Here is a 20675-nt window from a genome sequence, read left to right on the forward strand (position 1 = left end):
ATTATTGATACCAAAGCCAGTCAAAGACACTACAAGAAAAGAAAACTACACAATATCCCCTGTGAATATAGATGCAAAAATCCTCAACAAATACTAGCAAAGTAAATTCTGCAGTATACTAAAAGTATGTATCATGGCCAAGTGAGATTTATTCCCAGAATGCAAAGATGGCTCAGCATATGAAAAGCAATGAATGTAATTTACTACACATTATTAGAATGAAGGATAAACCACTACACAATTATCTCTATTGATGCAGAAGCAGCATGTGACAAAATTCAATTCACTTTCATAAATACCCAATAAACTAGGAATAGAAGGAAATTTCCTTAACATGATAAAGGCCATATATGAAAAACCCACATCATACTCAATGGTGAAAGACTGAAAGCTTCCCCTCTAAGATCAAAAACATGACAAGGATGTCCACTCTTGCCACTTCAATTCAACATGATCCTGGAATTTCTAACCAAAGCAATTAGGCTAAGGAGATAAAAGGCATCCAAATTGTAAGGGAAGAAGTAAAATTATCTCTGTTCATAGATGATCTTATACACAGAAAGCTTGAAAGAACTGACATACAAAAAATGTTAGCACTAATAAATTAAGTCAGCAGTTATAAGATATCAACACACAGGGGCGCCTAGGTGGCTGGGTTGGTTGAGCATCCGACTCTTGGTTTCTGCTCAGGTTGTGATCTCGGGGTCATGGGATGGAGCCTGGCATCAAGCTCTGTGCTCAGTGTGGAGTGTGCTTGTCCCCCTCTCTCTCAAATAAAATCTTAAAAAAAAAAAAAAAATCAACACACAGTATTCAGTTGTATTCTTTTTTTTTTTTTTTAAGAATTTATTTATTTGAGAGAGAAAGAGAGAATAAGAGGGAGGGGCAGAGGGAGAGAAAGAGTCCGACACAGATTCTGTGATGAGCACGGAACCTGATGCGGGGCTCGATCCCACGAACCTGAGATCACCAACTGAGCTAAAACCAAGAGTCCAACGCCTAACTGAATGCGTCACCCAGGTGCCCCCAGTTGTATTCTATATACGTTCAATGAACAACCCAAGAAGGAAATTTAAAAATCAACACCATTTACAATAGCATCAAAAAGAATAAAATATTTAGGAATTAGACAAGGAAGCATAAGATTTGTACACTGAAAACGAAACACTGTTGAAAGAAATTAAGGTTTCTAAATAAATGGAAAACATCTCATGTTCATGGATTGGGACACTTAATATTGTTAAGATGGTAATACTATCCAAAGCAATGTAGAGACTCAATGCAATTCCTAGCAAAATCCCGACAGCATTTTTACTGAAATAGAAAAACCAATCCTGAAATTCATATGGAATCTCAAAAGACCATGAAGAGCCAGAAACAGTTTTGAAAACAAGAACAAAGACAGAAGAGTCACATTTCCCAAATTCAAAACTTATTACAAAGTTACAGTAATCAAAACAGTGTGATGCTGGCATAGGGACAGACACACAGACCAAAGGACCCGAACAGAGAGCCCAGAAACAAACCCTCACAATATATGGCCAATTCACTTTCAAACAAGGGTTCTAAGACCATTACATGGGGGAAAAAGCAGTCTTTTTAACAAACAGTACAGGGAAAGCTGGATATCCACATGCAAAAGAATGGAAGCTGGACTCCCACTTCAGACCACATACAAAGTTAACTCAAAATGGATTAGAGACTTAAACAAAAGAACTAATTTTTTTTTAAGATTTTATTTATTTGATAGAGAGAGAGAGCACAAGTAGGCAAAGCGGCAGGCAGAGGGAGAGGAGAAGCAGGCTCCCCACTGAGCAGAGAGCCTGATGCGGGGCTCGATCCCAGGACCCTGGGATCATAACCTGAGCCGAAGGCAGACATTTAACTGACTGAGCCACCCAGGCACCCCAAAAGAGCTAAAATTGTAAAACTTTTTTAAAAAAAGATTTTATTTATTTGTCACAGAGAGAGAGAGCGAGAGAGAGAAAGGGAGAGAGCACACAAGCAGGGAGACAGGCAGAGGGAGAAGCAGGCTCCCCGCCAAGGAAGAAGCCCGATGTGGGACGATCCCAGGACCCTGGGATCATGACCTGAGTTGAAGGCAGATGCTTAAACGACTGAGCCACCCAGGCGTCCTTACAACTCTTAGAAGAAGAAAACATAGGCCAAATCTTCATGACCTTGGATTAGGGAATGATTTAAATATAACACTAAAAGCACAGGCAAGACCTGACAGATACTTGTAAATCCCTCTTAAAATTTTTAAAATCTGCAACACAAAATCTGTTCCTTTTATCTCAAAGTTTTAACAAATTAAATATTTACAGATCCTGAGGTATGTTTGTGGAAAGGAAAGCAAAATTTCCCCACCTGTCCAAGCTGCCTCTCTACCTGACCAAGCTGCTTTCTTTAGCCACCTAATCAATAAACACAGACATTTCTGGTTTATACAGACAAGGCAAAGACCTGGTGGGCAGATGAAAATAAAGGCTTTGGAACCCTAGTTTCATCACTTAAAATACTGGTGACCCAAGGGAAGTCATTTAATCTGTGTGAATCTGTTTATTTCTTTACTCAAAGAAGGTAGAGTCTCCTGAAATGTATGTGCAGGCATGCACTCTGCAACACTGTAGAGAAATGCAATTATTACTGAAATTGATAAAGGCAGTACAATTAACTGATCATTTACTGCCCTCATCTAGTGTCACGGCTTTATTTATTATTTATTTATTTATTTAGATTTTATTTATTTATTTGAGAGAGACAGAGATAGCAACAGAGAAAGCAACAGAGAGCACAAGTGGGGAGGAGAGGGAGATGCAGGCTCCCCACTGAGCAGGGAGCCCGATGCGGGGCTCGATCCCAGGACCCTGGGATCATGACCTGAGCCAAAGACAGAGGCTTAATTGACTGAGCCACCCAGGCGCCCCTGTCCTGGCTTTAACTAGCATATGCAGGGGCGCCTGGGTGGCTCAGTCGTTAAGCGTCTGCCTTCGGCTCAGGCCATGATCCCAGGGTCCTGGGATCGAGCCCCGCATCGGGCTCCCTGCTCAGAGGGAAGCCTGCTTCTCCGTCTCCCACTCCCCCTGCTTGTATTCCCTCTCTGTTTCATTCTGTCAAATGAATAAATAAAATCTTAAAAAAAAAAAATAGCATATGCATGCCAACAACTCTCAAATGTCTATCTTCAGTCTACAACTCACTTCCAAACTCTAGACTCATTCATCCAAATGACTACTTGATATGTTTACTTGAATGTTCAACAAATATCTTAAACGCAACACATGCAAAACTGAACACCTGACCTTTCTCCAAAACCTACTCCATCCATAACCTTCCCCATCTTAGCTGATGGCAACTCCATCTTCCTAGTTTCTCAGGAAAGAAACCAAAAAACATTGGTGCCAATTTTTTTTTTTTTGGATTTTTATTTATTTGCGAGAGAGAGAATGAGAGACAGAGAGCATGAGAGGGGGGAGGGTCAGAGGGAGAAGCAGACTCCCTGCCGAGCAGGGAGCCCGATGTGGGACTCGATCCCGGGACTCCAGGATCATGACCTGAGCCGAAGGCAGTCGCTTAACCAACTGAGCCACCCAGGCGCCCACATTGGTGCCAATTTTAACTTCTTTCTCTCACACCTTACATGGAATCTGTCAGGAAATGCTATTGGCTCTACCTTTAAAATACATCCCAAATCAGGGCGCCTAGGTGGCTCAGTTGGTTAAGCAACTGCCTTCAGCTCAGGTCATGATCCTGTTGTCCCGGGATCAGGTCCCATATCGGGCTCCCTGCTCTGCAGGGAGACTGCTTCTCCCTCTGACCCTCCCTCCTCTCATGTGCTCTCTGTCTCTCTCATTCTGTCTCAGATAAATAAATAAAAATCTTTAAAATAAATAAATAAATAAATAAATAAATAAAATAAAATAAAATACATCCGAAATCAGACCATTTCAAAGCTCCTATACTGCTACCACCTAGTCTAAATCATTTCTGGCCTGGGTTACTATAATAGCATCTTACCTGGTCTCCCGGTTTCTGCCCTTGCTTCCCTACCGTCCTTTTTCTAACCAAGAGCCAGAGCAGCCCAGCTAAAACCTACATCAGATCATGACTCATCTGATCAAAACCTTACAAGGGCTGTAAGATTCTACATAGCAGTTCTTAAAGTATGATCAGGGACATGAGGATTTTTTCCGGAGAACTTTTAAGAGTGTCTGCAATTGGGGCGCCTGGGTGGCTCAGTTGGTTAAGCGACTGCCTTCGGCTCAGGTCATGATCCCAGGGTCCCGGGATCGAGTCCCGCATCAGGCTCCCTGCTCGGCGGGGAGTCTGCTTCTCCCTCTGACCCTCCCCTCTCCTGCTTTCTGTCTCTCATTCTCTCTCTCGCAAATAAATAAAATCTTAAAAAAAAAAAAAAAGTGTCTGCAATTGTCATAACAACAATAATCCTAAAATGTTTTTTGCCCTTGTCACTATCATTCTCTCATGAATCTACAGGGGAGTTTTCCAGTGGATCTACATGGTACGTGATGACTTCACTGCTGTACTGGAATGTGTGCCTGTGTCTTCTGGTTTTTAAAAGCTCTGTTTTAGCTTCTCATACAATAAATACTGATAGATATAAGCCAGATTGGTAACCCTCTATAACTCTTCAGATTATAAAGGAGTCTTGAAACCCAAACGTTTGAGAACTGTTGCCCTACATGTTACGGTTTGCCGTTACCTCCTTGACGCCACCTCCTCCTACTTTCCCCCTAGATCCCTCTTGTTCCAGCCACACTGGCCTTACTGCCTTTCCTCTTTAATAAAACCAGGCACGCTTCCACCTTAGGGTCTTTCCTCTGGCTGTCACTTTTGCCTGGAATACTCTTCCCACAGGTATTCACACTGGTAACTTCCTCATCTTCAAGTTTTTGATCAAATGTTTCCTCATCAATAAGGCTTACTTTTAGATTGTTCTGATTGCTCTACTCAAAACTGCAATTTTCTCCCCACTTTACCCTTCACAACACTCCAAATATTCTTTACCTTGCTTGCTCTTTTTCTGTTTTCATAGCACTCCCAACATATTTTATGATTTACTTAATTATTGTGTCTATTGTTTATTGTCTGTCTCTTCCCGCTAGAATGCAAGCACTGTGATGGTAAGGATCTGTTTTATTCACTGAGGGCCTATAATAATAGTACTTAGCATATAATAAGTACTTGATAAATGCTGTTTGAAAAAACAAATGAATACAGTTTAATTCATAATGTGGGCAAACAATAGTTAAATTAATGTTATCAACTTATAAACTTTATGTATGCAACAATTCATATTATATAAATCGGTGTTAAACTGTAAAAATCACTGATCACATTACAAAGAAGCTGCCAACAAAATTATGTGTTGTTTCACTCACACTACTGAATTTCTAATGCAAGGTTAAAGATTTAAAATTAAACATTTTCTATTGTGACAAAGTCCAGAGGGAGATCCAAATATACAGGGAAGTTAAGTATTAGATAAAGTTGGCATTTTAAATCAAATGGAAAAACAATTGTTTAATAAATGTTTGGACAACTGGGTAGCCATCTGAAAAAAAGTAATACTGGATCAATTCCTCATACATTCCACCAAAATAAATTCCGGATCAATTAAAGATTTAAAAAATCACAGAAGCTATGAAAGGCAAAACAAATGATTCAGAAGTTATATAAATGTAGGGGCGCCTAGATAGCTCAGTCAGTCAGGCATCCAACTCTTGGTTTCGGGTCAGGTCTTGATCTTGGGGTCGGATTGAGGCCCATGTTGGGGTCGGACTGAGCCCCGTGTTGGGTCTGTTCTCAGTGGGGAGTCTGCTTGGGACTCTTCTCTCTCTCCCTTCCCTGCTTACATGCATTCTTTCTCTCTCTCTCTAAAATAAATTAATAAATCTTAAAAAAATAAGTTATATAAATGCAAAAAAAATTCTTCATGGAAAGAATTCATGTTACATTGGGGAAAATTTTTGTTAACTCACAGCTCAATGAGCTAAGGAACTTAACACATAAAGGGCTTTTATATTCTATAAATCAATAAGAAAGGATCAATAATCTAACAGAAAAGTAAATAAATACCAACAGAGATGACTGATTTGCGACAAAGATTTTCTCTTAAGCATGTAAAAAGGTACACAACTTTACTCTTAAGTGAAATGTAAACTAAAATTATACTGAGAAGCTATTTTCCACTTATTTCACTGGCAAATAAGAAGTTTGACAGCAGAATGTGTTGGGGAAGGTATGGGAGAAATAGATACCCTATCACAATGCCAGTGGCAATGTAAATTGGTATAATTTTTATGAAAGACATCTGGCAATCTTTCTCAAAATAGTGGTCTAGCATTCTCACTTCTAGGCATTTATATATACATACATACACGGGTGTCTATAAAAAGAAAGGAAATCACATTTGTACAGTTATTTATTGTACTTATTAAATAGATAAAGGTACAGCTATATCATGGAATATTTTATGGATTATTCCATTAAAAATATCTTCCAATTAAGTTTTTATGTTACAGTACTGAAAAATTTCCAAGACTGAATATGTGGGAAAAGCAATATGCATTAATAGTATATATACTATACTAGTAAAAATAAGGAAAAAATGTACACAGTTGCTTATAAATGTATAAAATACCCTTGAAGTGACAGCCAAGAACCTGGTAATTCCAACTGTCGGTACAGAGGACAATTATGTACCTAGGAGAGAGAATTTTCACTATGTACTGTGTTACCTTTAGCATTTTTAACACATGAATGTGTGACTTTTCCAAAAACCAATGCTTATCTTCAGAAACACAAATATAATTAAATTTTAAAATTCCCATTCTACATAAAACCATTTACGGATGCTTTTAAATACACAATATGATGATAAGGGACTTACTTTGTTTCAATTCTTGTATATGTAAAGCTAGAATGTCTGTACCCATCACTTTCAACCATACCCTATCTTCCACCAGAACTTAAGAGTTTGATACTTTTCCTCCTGCCCAGACAGACAGGCTAATGGTAGGTAATGTCAAAAAAAAAAAAAAAAAAAAAAAGTCAGACATCTTCAAACAGAAAAAAATTGTTTGAGTATATTCAATCTACGATTTATCAAAAGCTAAGATCCATGGCTAGAGGTAACCTTGTCACACAAAGCCAGACAATTACCAATTACCATGAAACCATAAAAGCTGAACTGGTGAGCCTAAAATTATGTATCTCTCACTTAAAATATTTTTGTCTTTGTGAATGACCCACCTCCAAAGGAACTCAAAAACAAGATATAAATTTTTAAAATTGAATACATCTTTAGACACTGGCTTTGTACCTTATGCATGGCAGACACAAGACAGTTACTATGTTTATTATGTTTACAGAGGTGAGATTATATAAAGTAATCAATTATAGCTATTTCAGAAACCACTAAACACTGGAGACAATCTAAATTTCAGGCAGACTCGATTCAAATGCCAGTCCCAATGTTTACGGCCATATAACACTGGCAAAGTAGTTAAGTTTTCTGAGCCACACCTCCAAAAAATAAAACTAATAATTCACTTTTCACAGATTGTTGGGAAGAACTAATGAGCTACTGCTATACTAGCAAAATGGCTAGCACAGAGCTCAAAAAATGCTATATTATCAAGAATAGTAACCATAGGGGCACCTGGGTGGCTCAGTCGTTGGGCGTCTGCCTTCGGCTCAGGTCATGGTCCCAGGGTCCTGGGATCGAGCCCCGCATTGGGCTCCCTGCTCAGCGGGAAGCCTGCTTCTCCCTCTCCCACTCCCGCTGCTTGTGTTCCCTCTCTTGCTGTATCTCTCTCTGTCAAATAAATAAAATCTTTAAAAAAAAAAAAAAAGAATAGTAACCGTAATTCATTATTTTTAAATATACTTCTTGAAGTGAACTTCTTTTGAAGACTTCTGATATGCTATGATATATATGCCAGTTATTTAGTGGTAGCCTCTCTTGAGTTTTTCTTAGTTTATGTATAAATTTCAGTATCAAGTTGACTCAAAAATTTTTGTTCGAATGGAGTACAATTAATTTGTGTCTGTGGAGATACGCAGACACACTTGATATAATAAAAGATTTTTTCAAATGCTTACAGTTCCTTCACTGGATTTGAAAATTAAACTTTCTTATCATATACCCAAGAGTCGCTATGTCTAAGGTCCTGAATCTCCATCATGGTCTGTTCTGCATGAACTACTATTCAAAGCCTATATGGGCATTATTTATGGGAATTTCCCGCCTCTGGAGTTTTTCTCATAAATATGTTTGATGCTGGACATGACATGTATGCTTCCCAGAAGAGGATTCATGAGCTACCCAAAGTCCCAGTTAAAGGAGAAAGTTCAATACTATCTGCTTTCCTCCATTTTTTGACCCCAAAGTCATTAAATACCTCAGTTGTGACCCATTCTCACCACTGGCTATACATGGCTTTATTTCGTTTTTATTTATTTATTTATTTATTTATTTATTTATTTATTTATTTTTAAAGATTTTATTTATTTATTTGAGACAGAGTGAGAAAGAGAGAGCACATGAGAGGGGGGAGGGTCAGAGGCAGAAGCAGGCTCCCTGCCGAGCAGGGAGCCCGATGCGGGACTCGATCCAGGGACTCCAGGATCATGACCCGAGCCGAAGGCAGTCGCTTAACCAACTGAGCCACCCAGGCGCCCGCTTTATTTCGTTTTATTTAAATATAATAAACACCAGTGAAACTAATATCCAACAGGTAGAATAAAACACAATCTCTGCTCCTCCACACCAGCCTCCTACTTTCCCCATCCTCAATCTTTCATTTTATCACTCCCTTGCTACTTCAAAGTAGGCACTTCTGCTTGTTACTTATATGCAGAACGCAGCGTCTGAGGTCATGTCTAGAGTCCCTGTTTACAGTCGAATTAGTAATTGCCCTACATTCAGGATCAGCATGTTACTGCACAGAGCCTGCAAGCAGCCGTGTCAGTTTTCACCACAGAAGCAGGCCAGGCTATATTTAACATGTACCCTCTTCTCTACTGAAAGGCTGCAGCTGCAGCTCTGTTAGTTTGTGAACAAAAGAGGACAAGTGGGAATTGAGGGATTCTAATGGAAAGCTGTAACTGGATTCAGCTCAGTCACAAATTAAATGGGCATATATTTAACGGTCAAAGGCAGTCTAGTTTAACAATACTATAATCTTAATTAAAATGCTTAAAACACAGCTGTGACAATTTCTATATTTCTGTACCATTTTAATGTGTATCATTTGGTCCAAACTGGGACATACACACTATAATGCACAGGAAATTTTAGGAAAAATTGCAGCTCCAGGAATACAAATTGTAACACAAGTAAAAACTCATTGATAATTTTAGAGATGTAGACAGCACATTTAAAAAAAATTTTTATTTTTTTTAATTTTTTTTTAAAGATTTTATTTATTTATTCATGAGAGACAGAGAGGCAGAGGGAGAAGCAGGCTCCCGAGGAGCAGGGAGCCCGATGCGGGACTCGATCTCAGGACCCGGAGATCATGACCGGAGCCAAAGGCAGACGCTTAACCATCTAAGCCACCCAGGCGCCCCCCCCAAAATTTTTTTTTTAAAGATTTTATTAGTTATTTGACAGAGAGAGACACAGAGAGAGCTGGAACACAAGCAGGGGGAGTAGGAGAGGGAGAAGCAGGCTTCCCTTCCCGCTGAGCAGAGAGCCTGATGCGGGGCTCGATCCCAGGACCCTGGGATCATGACCTGAGCCGAAGGCAGACACTTAACGACCAAGCCACCCAGGCGCCCCAGACAGCACACTTTTTAAGCAGGGATGTAGTGGTACATCTAGGTAACAAAGAAAAAAGAAGTAGCAAAAGAATTTTGAACAATGCCCTAACTGGATGAATAAGTAGTAGTATAGCCTTTCAGGAGGACTTCCTTTTTTTTTTTTAAATAGAGAGAGAGTGAGAGACCACAAGCACGAGCAGGGCGGAGGGGCAGAGGGAGAAGCAGGCTCCTTCCTGAGGGAGCCAGATGCGGGGCTCAATCCCAGGATCCTGAGCCAAAGGCAGACCCTTAACCGACTGAGCCACCCAGGCGACCCCCAAGAGGACTTCTTTTTTTTTTTTTTTTTTTTTAAGATTTTATTTATTTATTTGACACAGAGAGACACAACAAGAGAGGGAACACAAGCAGGGGGAGTGGGAGAGGGAGAAGCAGGCTTCCCGCGGAGCAGGGAGCCTGATGCGGGGCTCGATCCCAGGACCCTGGGATCATGACCTGAGCCGAAGGCAGACGCTTAACGACTGAGCCACCCAGGCGCCCCCCAAGAGGATTTCTTAAAAGAAAATATCACTTGGTAAAAATCAGTATTCTGCTGTTGTTATTCCTCTAAAAAATATGCCTTGGGGAGGGAGCCACACAACACTGAAAAAGACTCTTCTGAGCTTGGAAGGTTAACATGAGGGGCCAAAATCGCCTCAATGAAACTGAACAAGGATAATTATAAAGTTTAGTGTTGGGTTTCAAAAACAACATACGCAAAAACCCAAGGGGTAGGGAGTGGGGAGAGAAAGGATGTGATTTAGCAGTCCTTATGACTCACTAAATCAACAGTAAGATGGAGCTAAGAAAATCCCCTGACCTCAGACTGTATTGATAAAATAAAGCCTTCTGAACAAGGAATGTAACAGTTCCAATCCACTCTAGCTGGCTATAGTGTGCTCCCTTCTACATACTGCACTACAAAAAGGAACTAAAACACCAGGGTCAAGCAGAGGTTGGTGAGGGTGAGGGACAGGTGAAGTTGCTGGAGTGCTTTTAAGACTGCGAAAGAAATCAAGATTTCACAAATGTGAAGGGCTATTACATGAAGGATTAGATTTGTTCTGCATGATTCCAGAGGCATCAGAACCCACATAAAAAAAGGGCAGCTAGAACTCAAAAGACCCGGAGATGTTCCAAAGAAGGTGAAGAGGAAGACACACAGGAATATAGTATCATTAAGGATACCAGAGTATGTACTCCAGTGTGAAAGAGGAGGATGGACCAGAGAGCCTTTAAAACTTCATTATACTGAGAATCGGGGGCGTCTGGGTGGCTCAGTCAGTTAAGCATCTGCCTTCGGCTCAGGTCCTGATCCCAGGGTGCTGGGATCGAGTCCCATATCAAGCTCCCTGCTTAGCGAGGAGCCTACTTCTCCCTCTGCCTGCCGGTCCCCCTGGTGGTGCAATCTCTCTCTGACAAATAAATAAATAAAATCATAAAAACAACAAAAAAACTTCTTTATACTGAGATTTATTTATTTATTTTTTAGAGAGAGAGAGAGTGACAGCAGGGGAAGAGGGGAAGAAGGGAAGCAGATTCCCCAATGCGCATGAAGCCCAACATGGAGTTTGATCTCACGACCCTGAGATCTGGACCTGTGCTGAAATCAACAGTCAGAAACTTAACTGACTGAGCCACCCAGGCGCCCCTGGGAATCTATAATCTTAAGACTGCCCTGGCGGCTCTCACAAACTGAGGCTCTACAGAGAAAATGGCAGTTTCTTTCAATATTCTGATTGCTCTACATCTGCAGTCTCATTCACAGACCAATGAGAAACATGATTACAGATACAGGAGAAATACCTAAAGCACTGAATTAGGAGCCAGGAGACTTGGATTTTAGTCTTTATATACTGTTAACTGTGTGTTACCCTGGATCAAAACCGTAGGCTCTGTAAAACTTAGATTCTTTATCTATAAAATGAGGGAGTTGTACTAGAAGTATTTCTAGGTCCACAAGTTTTCAATCTCTAAGCTGAGGTACACTAATATCTTCTCTATTAAATGTCACTGAATTTATAATAAAAAATTAAGGTGTTAATGTCCACATTTCTAAAAATAACAGTTAAGTAATAATTGAATGATTCCTGATTCCATCTATTTAAAAATCGCAAAATAAAAAGGTTACTTTATCTTTAATCTTTTAAAATCTTTAATGTGATTTTAATTTATTTTTATTTTTAAATTTCCTTTATTTTATTAGTATTTTTAAAGATTTTATTTCTTTATTTGACAGAGAGAGAGCACAAGTAGGCAGAGTGGCAGGCAGAGGGAGAGGGAGAAGCAGGCCCCCAGCTGAGCAGGGATCCTGATGCCGGGCTCGATCCCAGGACGCCGGGATCATGACCTGAGCCGAAGGCAGACGCTTAATGACTGAGCCACCCAGGCACCCCGTATGTATATTTTAAAAAGCCTTTACTGGGCGCCTGGGTGGCTCAGATGGTTAAGCGTCTGCCTTCGGCTCAGGTCATGATCTCAGGGTCCTGGGATCGAGTCCCGCATCGGGCTCCCTGCTCCTTGGGAGCCTGCTTCTCCCTCTGCCTCTCTCTCTGTCTCTCATGAATAAATAAATAAAATTTAAAAAAAAATAAAATAAAATAAAAAGCCTTTACTTATTTCAAATCTGTTTTGCATCAAAGTAGAAGCCTGCTCTCCAGCTGGTGTTCATCATTATCAAGCAGGCAGTAACATTAATGGCAACTGCGCATAAAGAGAACAATAAGACACTTAGTATCAGAGCCCTCAAGGTACTCCCAATACAAGTGCGACAGATCAGAGACAGCTGTGAACACGTGTTCATGCAATGAAGTTCGGCACCCATGTTCCTTTAGGAATTAAAATAAAAAGCTTGAGGGACCTTTCAGCGGAGAGTTCTAACTGCCGTGGCCTGCTGTTGCTGGGAGGCAACTATAGTACTGCCAGAAAAAAGACCAGACTGAAAACATGTGATTCCAGGCTCAGCCCTGCTACTTACCAGCTGTGTGACCTTCAGAAAGTCCAATTCTCTACATGATCACTATCTCAGTGACAGAAGATTAATAAGGATTAAAAGAAATAATGAATGGGAAAACACTATGCAAATTGTAGGTGTTGCTTCAGTTTACATGTACACAGTTGAATCTTGAATAACATGGCTTTTGGGGCGCCTGGTTGGCTCAGTTGGTTGAGCATCTGACTCTTGGTTTGGGTTTGGGTTTAGGTCATGATCTCATGGGTCAGAGGATCGAGCCCTGTGTCGGGCTCCACACTCAGTGGGGAGTCTGCCTGAAAGATTCTCTCCCTCTGCTTCATGCACACTCTTTCTCTCTCACAAATAAATCTTAAAACAACAACAACATGGGTTTCAATCAAAAGAATCCACTTACACGTGGATTTTTACAGCACTGTACTGTAAATGTATTTTCTCTTCTTTATGATTTTATTTTTATTATTTTTAAAAGATTTTATGTATTTATTTGTCAGAGAGAGAGAACAAGCAGGCAGAGCAGCAGGCAGTGGGAGAAGCAGGCTCCCTGCTGAGCAAGGAGCCCGATGTAGGGCTCGATACCAGGACCCTAGGATCATGACGTGAGCTGAAGGCAGACGCTTAACCAACTATGCCACCCAGGCATCCCGATTTTATTTTTTTTATTTTTTATTTTTTTTAAAGATTTTATTTATTTATTTGAGAGAGAGAGAATAAGAGAGAGCACATGAGAGGGGGGAGGGTCAGAGGGAGAAGCAGACTCCCTGCCGAGCAGGGAGCCCGATGAGGGACTCCATCCCGGGACTCCAGGATCATGACCTGAGCCAAAGGCAGTCGCTTAACCAACTGAGCCACCCAGGCGCCCCCGATTTTATTTTTTAAAAAGATTTTTATTTATTTTTTTTATTTTTATTTTTTTTAATTTTTTATTTTTTTAAAGATTTTATTTATTTATTTGAGAGAGAGAGTGAGAGAGAGAAAGAGCACAAGAGGGGATAGCGGGAGAGGGAGAAGCAGACTCCCTGCTGAGCAGGGAGCCCGATGCGGGACTCGATCCCGGGACTCCAGGATCATGACCTGAGCCGAAGGCAGTCGCTTAACCAACTGAGCCACCCAGGCGCCCAAGATTTTTATTTATTTATTTGAGAGAAAGAGAATGAGCTGGGGGAGGGGCAGAGGAAGAGGGAGAAGCAGACTCCCTGCTGAGCGAGGAGCCCACCTCAAGGTTCAATCCCAGGACCCTGAGATCATGACCTGAGCCGAAGGCAGACGCTTAACCAAATGAGCCACCCAGGCGCCCCTTCCTTATGATTTTCTTAATAACATTTTATTTTCTCTAGCTTACTGTAAGAGTATAGTATAAAATATATATAACACACAAAATAGGGGCGCGTGGGTGGCTCAGTCGTTAAGCGTCTGCCTTCGGCTCAGGTCATGATCTCAGGGTCCTGGGATCGAGCCCCAAAGAGGGCTCCCTGCTCCATGGGAAGCCTGCTTCTCCCTCTCCCGCTCCCCCTGCTTGTGTTCCCTCTCTCGCTGTGTCTCTCTCAGTCAAATAAATAAATAAAATCTTAAAAACAACATACAAAATATGTTATCAGTGAGGCTTCCAATCAACAGTAGACTATTAGTAGTTAAATTGTTGGAGAGTTGATAGCTATAAATGGATTTTTTGACTGAGTGAAGGTCGGTGCCCCTAACCCCCAAAGTGTTCAAGGGCCAACTGTATCTTCTGTTTACACACAAATGACTTGGCACATCCCCTTATGGCTTTGAAAGCCATCTTTTACTATGCCATTTGCCCTCCAGCCACTGATAATTATGCTTTCCCAGACACAGCTCTGTTTCTGCTTATGCTGTCTGATTTGCCCTCTGATACTCATTTACTGAAAACATATACTCATCCTCTAAGACTTGGCTCAAATATCACCTCCGCAAGTAAGCTTTGCTGAATCCTTTTTTTTTTTTTTTTTAAGTAAGCTCTAGGTCCAGTGTGAAGCTCAAACTCATGACCCTGAGATCAAGAGTGCCATGCTCTACCGACTAAGCCAGCCAATTGCCCCATTGCTAAATCCTTCTTTTGCAATCTATCACAGCTCTCTGATGATCTAATATGCTTCTTTTAGACCCTGATTATAAGTGACTCAGACCCACTGCAGACCAGTCATTCATATACTGATCTGGTGGAAGCCCTGGGAGTGGGGATGCCACATTTTATTTACCTTCCTTTCCCCGTATGCTTGGTGTTTGGGATTTAATACCAGCTCTGCAACTAAGTAGTAAATTCAGCTTCTCCAGATGGCTGACTTAGAATTACTTTTCTATACAGAAAATACAGAATCAGAGAGAGAATTAAATTCTTTAGAATTAGAAAATTCTTTAGAATTTTCATATTGAACAGTTACAGGTAGCTTTCACTAAATTACTTTTTCGACAAAATTTCACTACTATATAAACAATAAAGCCAAGAATAAAGTTGAAAATTATTACCTGAAAATCCTATGTTGGGGAATTTTCAACCATTGAAATAACTAATATTCCAGAGTTTGTTAAAACAGAGGTCTATGTGCCAACTTGCAACATTTATATAAATAGCTTTTTATCCTGGTGCCAACATCTGTGCCAGCCACAGCCAACCAGTCTGGTCTTGTACCATCACCACTATCTGACTCAGCAAGCTGGCAGGGCCACAGAGGAACAGGTTCTTTACTGGTGCGAGTCTCCTCAAGGACAGGAACTCTTTCTAAACACATTCCTAGTATTCCCATCATCTAACTCTGTGCCTTCCAAATAGATGCCATTCAGCAATATTTTCTGAATTCCATTCTCCAGACACTGAGATCTCACTATATATTTGGAAAGAAGAGATGCTCAATAAATCTCATGTCCTTAGTTCCATCACGAATGGGTAACAGGCTATCATTCAAGGTCTCACCCTTCGCAACAGGTATTAGTGGTACAACAGACTTTAAAGCATAGATTTTCACATCTATTCTCAAAGTCATATATTAACATACTTCTAGTGACAACAACTATTTAAAAAAAAAAAGCCCAACCACATGCCATATGCCAATAAGCAATCCATGGTGACTTTTTTATGACTATCAGAGAAGGAAGTTCCCAGATCTTCACTGCTTCAAGAACATAAAGATGAACTTACCATCATCTAAAGTGATGTCTTGCAGACCAATTGTTGAAAAGTTAGGTTCCTGCTCTTCAGGTTCAGGCTTAATGTTCACAGTTGCCTCATCCGGTGGAAATGAAGCTGGATCACACAAATTGTGACATATTAAGGATGAAGGTGCAGAAAGACCTCCCTGGCCTGTATTTTGTGCTTGAGTTGTGTGCTGTCCAGAATGCATTCTGGTGGCTAGAGACAGTGATGAGGCAGTTCCTGAGCTAGGAGATTGGTAAGGCATAGACTGTAGCTGAGGAGATGGTGGCCCAGAAAGTGGTGAACTAGCCAGGGTATGAGAGACTGCTGGGGAAGTGGTTGTAGCAGACCCTGAATGTGAAGGACCATATGTAATGGGCTGTAACTGAGGGGAAGGCTGGCCTGTGACCTGGTCAGCCCCTGGAGAAGAAAGAGATCTTTGTCCTGTGTTTGCACAATGGAATCCCATTGACTGCAGGTGAGGCAGGGTCTGCACCGAATGAGATGTGTGGGCTAAGAGATGTCCTGTTGGGCTTGAATTTGAAGAATGAAAAGGTATGGATGACGGTGGTTGACAGCCAAGATTTATTAAACTAGGAAGAGCTGCATCCTGTGGAAACAAAACCGGATCAAAATCTTGACTGGAGGCAGCATTGACTGGAAGACAAGTTGGTCCGTTGTACACAATATTAGTTTGCATAGGCTGATAGGAAGACCCCACAGGAGGTGTTGATGTGACTTGAAAAGGCTGGTGCATGACTGAAGAAGATATCATATGCTGTTCTTTACCAGCACTTTCATCCCTACACTGCAACTGTGGCAGGTGAGATGAAGTTACCATGGATGCATATGTTTGCTGGATGGGACAAACCAAGCTTCTCTGTGTTGACAGTACACTGTCATGTGGGTGTCCTGTGTCTGAGGAAGGCCTCTGGGTCTGGGCAGAATGAGGCACAGACAATGCTGGAACTGTAGACAAGTCAACCTCTTCTTTGTGTTCTTGCTTCATCAAAACTAAAAAGAAAATTATTAGAGCAAATATTATTACATAATATATACAATGATTATAAAGGGCCTTCATTCTAGGCTACATAACTTAGCATGCATCCAAGCCAGGGGTTAAAAATTCAAATGCCTTCAGAGAAGGCAAATAATATAAAATATGTGAAGTCAGCAAGCATAAGACAACAGGGAGTGGTTGTTGCTCTAAAAGTGTTCAAGTTAAAAAAAACAACAACGCTGTACAGAACTCTATGAAGTGATGTGGAAAGATCTCTAATACGTTTCTAAGTAACAAAAAAAGTGAGTTACAGAACAGTGTTACATATCACAAATCTTGTAAAATAACGTGTGTATATAGACATATGCATAATCATGTGCATGTTTTTGCTTATATATCTCCAGAAAGATGTCATGAAACTGGTAACTACTGGGTTTAGCACTGGGAATGGAAACTAGGTAACTAGGGGATAAGAGCAAGAGCCAGATTTACTTTTTACTATGTAAGTTTTGTGTCTTTTGAATGTTTTCAACCAAGTATATACATCACCTATTCAAAATAAATGATTTTTTAAAACCCCCAAAGCTCGGGGCACCTGGGTGGCTCAGATGGTTGGGCGTCTGCCTTCGGCTCAGGTCATGATCTCAGGGTCGTGAGATGGAGCCCTGCATAGGGCTCTGCGCTCAGTTGGAAGTCTGCTTGAGATTTTCTCCCTCTCTCTAAATAAATAAGTAAATCTTTAAAAAAAATTAAAGGGCGCCTGGGTGGCTCAGATGGTTAAGCGTCTGCCTTCGGCTCAGGTCATGATCCTGGGGTCCTGGGATCAAGTCCCACATCGGGCTTCCGGCTCGGCGGGGAGCCTGCTTCTCCCTCTGACCCTCTACCTTCTCATGCTGTTTCTCTCTCGCTCGCTCTCTAAAAAATAAATAAAATCTTAAAAAAAAAAAAACCCAAAGCTCTATGGCCTAATAAAAGCCTTAAATTTGAGGGGCGTCTGGGTGGCTCAGTTGGTTAAGCGGCTGCCTTCAGCTCAGGTCATGATCTCAGGGTCTTGAGATTGAGCCCCACATCAGGCTCCCTGCTCAGTGGGAAGTCTGCTTCTCCTTCTCCCTCTGCTGCTCCCTGATTGTGCTCTCTTGCTCGCACTCTCTCAAATAAATAAAATCTTAAAAAAAAAAAAGCCTTGAATTTGAGATCTCTGATCTGAAACCTCCTGGCCACCTGGTTTTGCATGTTACATCATACACCACGGATCTAATCGAATTTAATATTCATAGAGCTTCTAGTTTACAATGGTCTTCACGTGTACCTCATCTGATCCTCAACCAACATCAGATAAATATTACAAGAGGAATAATGAGGGATCAAAAAAAGTACTGGAATGCACAAAAAACTTGATAGAGCTAACAAAAACACATTCAACAAAGTTGCAGGACACAAAATCAACATGTAGAAACCAGTTGTATTTCTATAAACAAGCAATATACCATCTGAAAAGGAAATTAAGAAAATTTCCTAAGTCAATCAGAGAAAGATAATTATATGATCTCACTCATACGTGGAATTTAAGAAACACAGGATCATAGGGAATTTAAGAAACACAGGATCATAGGGGAAGAGAGGAAAAAATAAAACAGGATGAAATCAGAGCGGGAAACAAACCATAAGAGTCTCTTAATCATAGGAAACAAACTGAGGGTTGCTGGAAAGGAGGGGGGTAGGGGTATGGGGTAACTGGGTGATGGACATTAAGGAGGACACGTGATGTAATGAGCACTGGGTATTATATAAGACTGATGAATGACTGACCTCTACCTCTGAAACCAATACTATATTATATGTTAATTGAATTTAAATTAAAACAATAAAAAATAACTGAGTCTGCCAAAAAAAGAAAACAATTTCATTTATAATAGCATCAAAAAATAAATCTGTTCCCTAAAGAACAAATTTGGCCAAGGTAGGCAAGACTTACAAACTGAAAAGCACAAAACACTGCTAAAGAAATGAAAGAAGACCTAAATACATGGGAAGATATCCCAGGTTCATGGATTGGATGACTTAATTAACTGTTAAGAACACAACACTTCCCCAAACAATTTTCAGATTCAACCCCAAAATCCCAGCAATGTTTTTTTGCAGAAATAGACCCATCCTAAAATTTCTATAGAATCCTAAGGGACCCCAAATACTCAAAACAATCTTGAAAAAGTACAAAGACAGAGGACTTGCACTTTGTAATTTCAAAACTTACTACAAAACTACAGCAATTAAAACCATGTGATACTGGCCTAAGGACAGACATCAGACCAATGGAATAGAGAGACCAAAAACAAACCCTCTAATATATAGTCAATTGCTCTTCAAACAAGGGTGCCAAGACCATTCATCGGGGGAAAGAACAGTCTCTTCAACAAACAGTACTGAGACAACTGGATATCACATTCAAAATAATGAAGATGGAACCTTATCTGAAAATCATATACAAAAATTAACTCAAGTGGATCAAAGACCTAAACATAAGAGCAAAACTACAAAACTCTTAGAAGAGAGCAAAGGGCATCCAAAGAGTAGAAGCTCTCTGGATCCCTCTTCCAGTATAACCAGAATACCCAAGCTAGATTTCATCCTTTTTATATATTGGCTTTTTGCCTAAGATTTTATTTGAAAAGTAAAACAATTTAACCTGAAAAGCATTGCCTTAGACTTATATCCTTTTTTTTAAAAAAAGATTTTTATTTATTTATTTGAGACAGAGAGAGAACGAGCAGGGGTGGAAGAGCAGATGGAGAGGGAGAAGCAGACACCCGCTGAGCAGGGAGCCTGACACGGGGCTTGATCCCAGGACCCTGAGATCATGACCCAAGTCAAAGGCAGACGCTTAACCGGTTGAGCCACCAGGTTCCCCTGTTCTTTGTTTTTTTTTAAGATTTATATCCTCACATTTTATATAGATTAATCAGTGGGTATAGTCTGTGGCAGAACTGAAACCGGATCTCCTGACTGTTAGGCAGGCTTTCTCTCCCAGCTGGAGAACGGAGAACCATAATCCAAAAGTCTGTCCAGTGAACTACTTAGAGCATAGAATATACTTTCCCATAGATAAAATTATTATACATGAAAGTTTGGCTCTAATGTTGTCCCCCAAAGCCCCACTATTCCAAAGCCAGAGCTCAGATGGTACCTCCAGTACAAAATACTATTGCTAGGCTTCAGAGGGAGGTATAGTCCCCCAAAAGCTTCAGGGATACTGGGATGGAAGAGAGGGCTCCCACATCCGAAGTTTTGAAGCTAGAGGCTGGGCAGAAATTCAGGCAGCACTACTAGGGAAGGGCTCTGTGATAAGGGTAATTTGTAAATCATACACATATACCGGGAATGGTCTTCAATTCATAAAGTAAACTGACTATGGGACAAACTACGCTAAATACAATCTCCAATTCTAAAAAAAAGTTATTACACCTGAAACTAACATATCATTGTATGTCAACTATACTTCACTAATAAAAATTAAAACAAAACAAAAAACTCAAAACAGCCATTTGCAACTGATTATTCTCTCATTGGATATTGATATTGGTCAGGTTCCTATTGCTAGGGGGTTAACGAATCAAAAACAAGCAACTTATGAATATCTAAAATTTTTATTTTTTAATTTTTTTAAAAAGATTTTATTTTCTATCTCTATTTGAGATAGAGAGAGCACAATGTGGCAGGGAGGGGCAGAG

The 20675-nt window shown here is 40.4% G+C and overlaps 1 protein-coding gene across 7 annotated transcripts in view; it reads right to left on the bottom strand.

Moving 5' to 3' along the window:
* NFATC3 (nuclear factor of activated T cells 3) overlaps positions 1–20675 on the bottom strand; it is a 121172-nt gene that overhangs the window by 13318 nt on the left and 87179 nt on the right. For 5 of the 7 annotated variants that reach the window (XM_064580695.1, XM_054511286.2, XM_054511287.2 and 2 more), the window contains one exon: positions 15954–16961. In XM_064580695.1, coding sequence (XP_064436765.1) covers positions 15954–16961 — 1008 coding nt within the window. Of the gene's footprint in view, positions 1–15015; positions 15115–15953; positions 16962–20675 lie in introns of all 7 variants that reach the window. The other 2 variants (XR_010408059.1, XR_010408060.1) reach the window with 1 other exon arrangement.

Source organism: Mirounga angustirostris, unplaced genomic scaffold, assembly GCF_029215605.1.
Source record: "Mirounga angustirostris isolate CCGP_5_RB_7025 unplaced genomic scaffold, mMirAng1.0.hap1 SCAF_16, whole genome shotgun sequence".
Lineage (NCBI taxonomy): Eukaryota > Metazoa > Chordata > Mammalia > Carnivora > Phocidae > Mirounga > Mirounga angustirostris.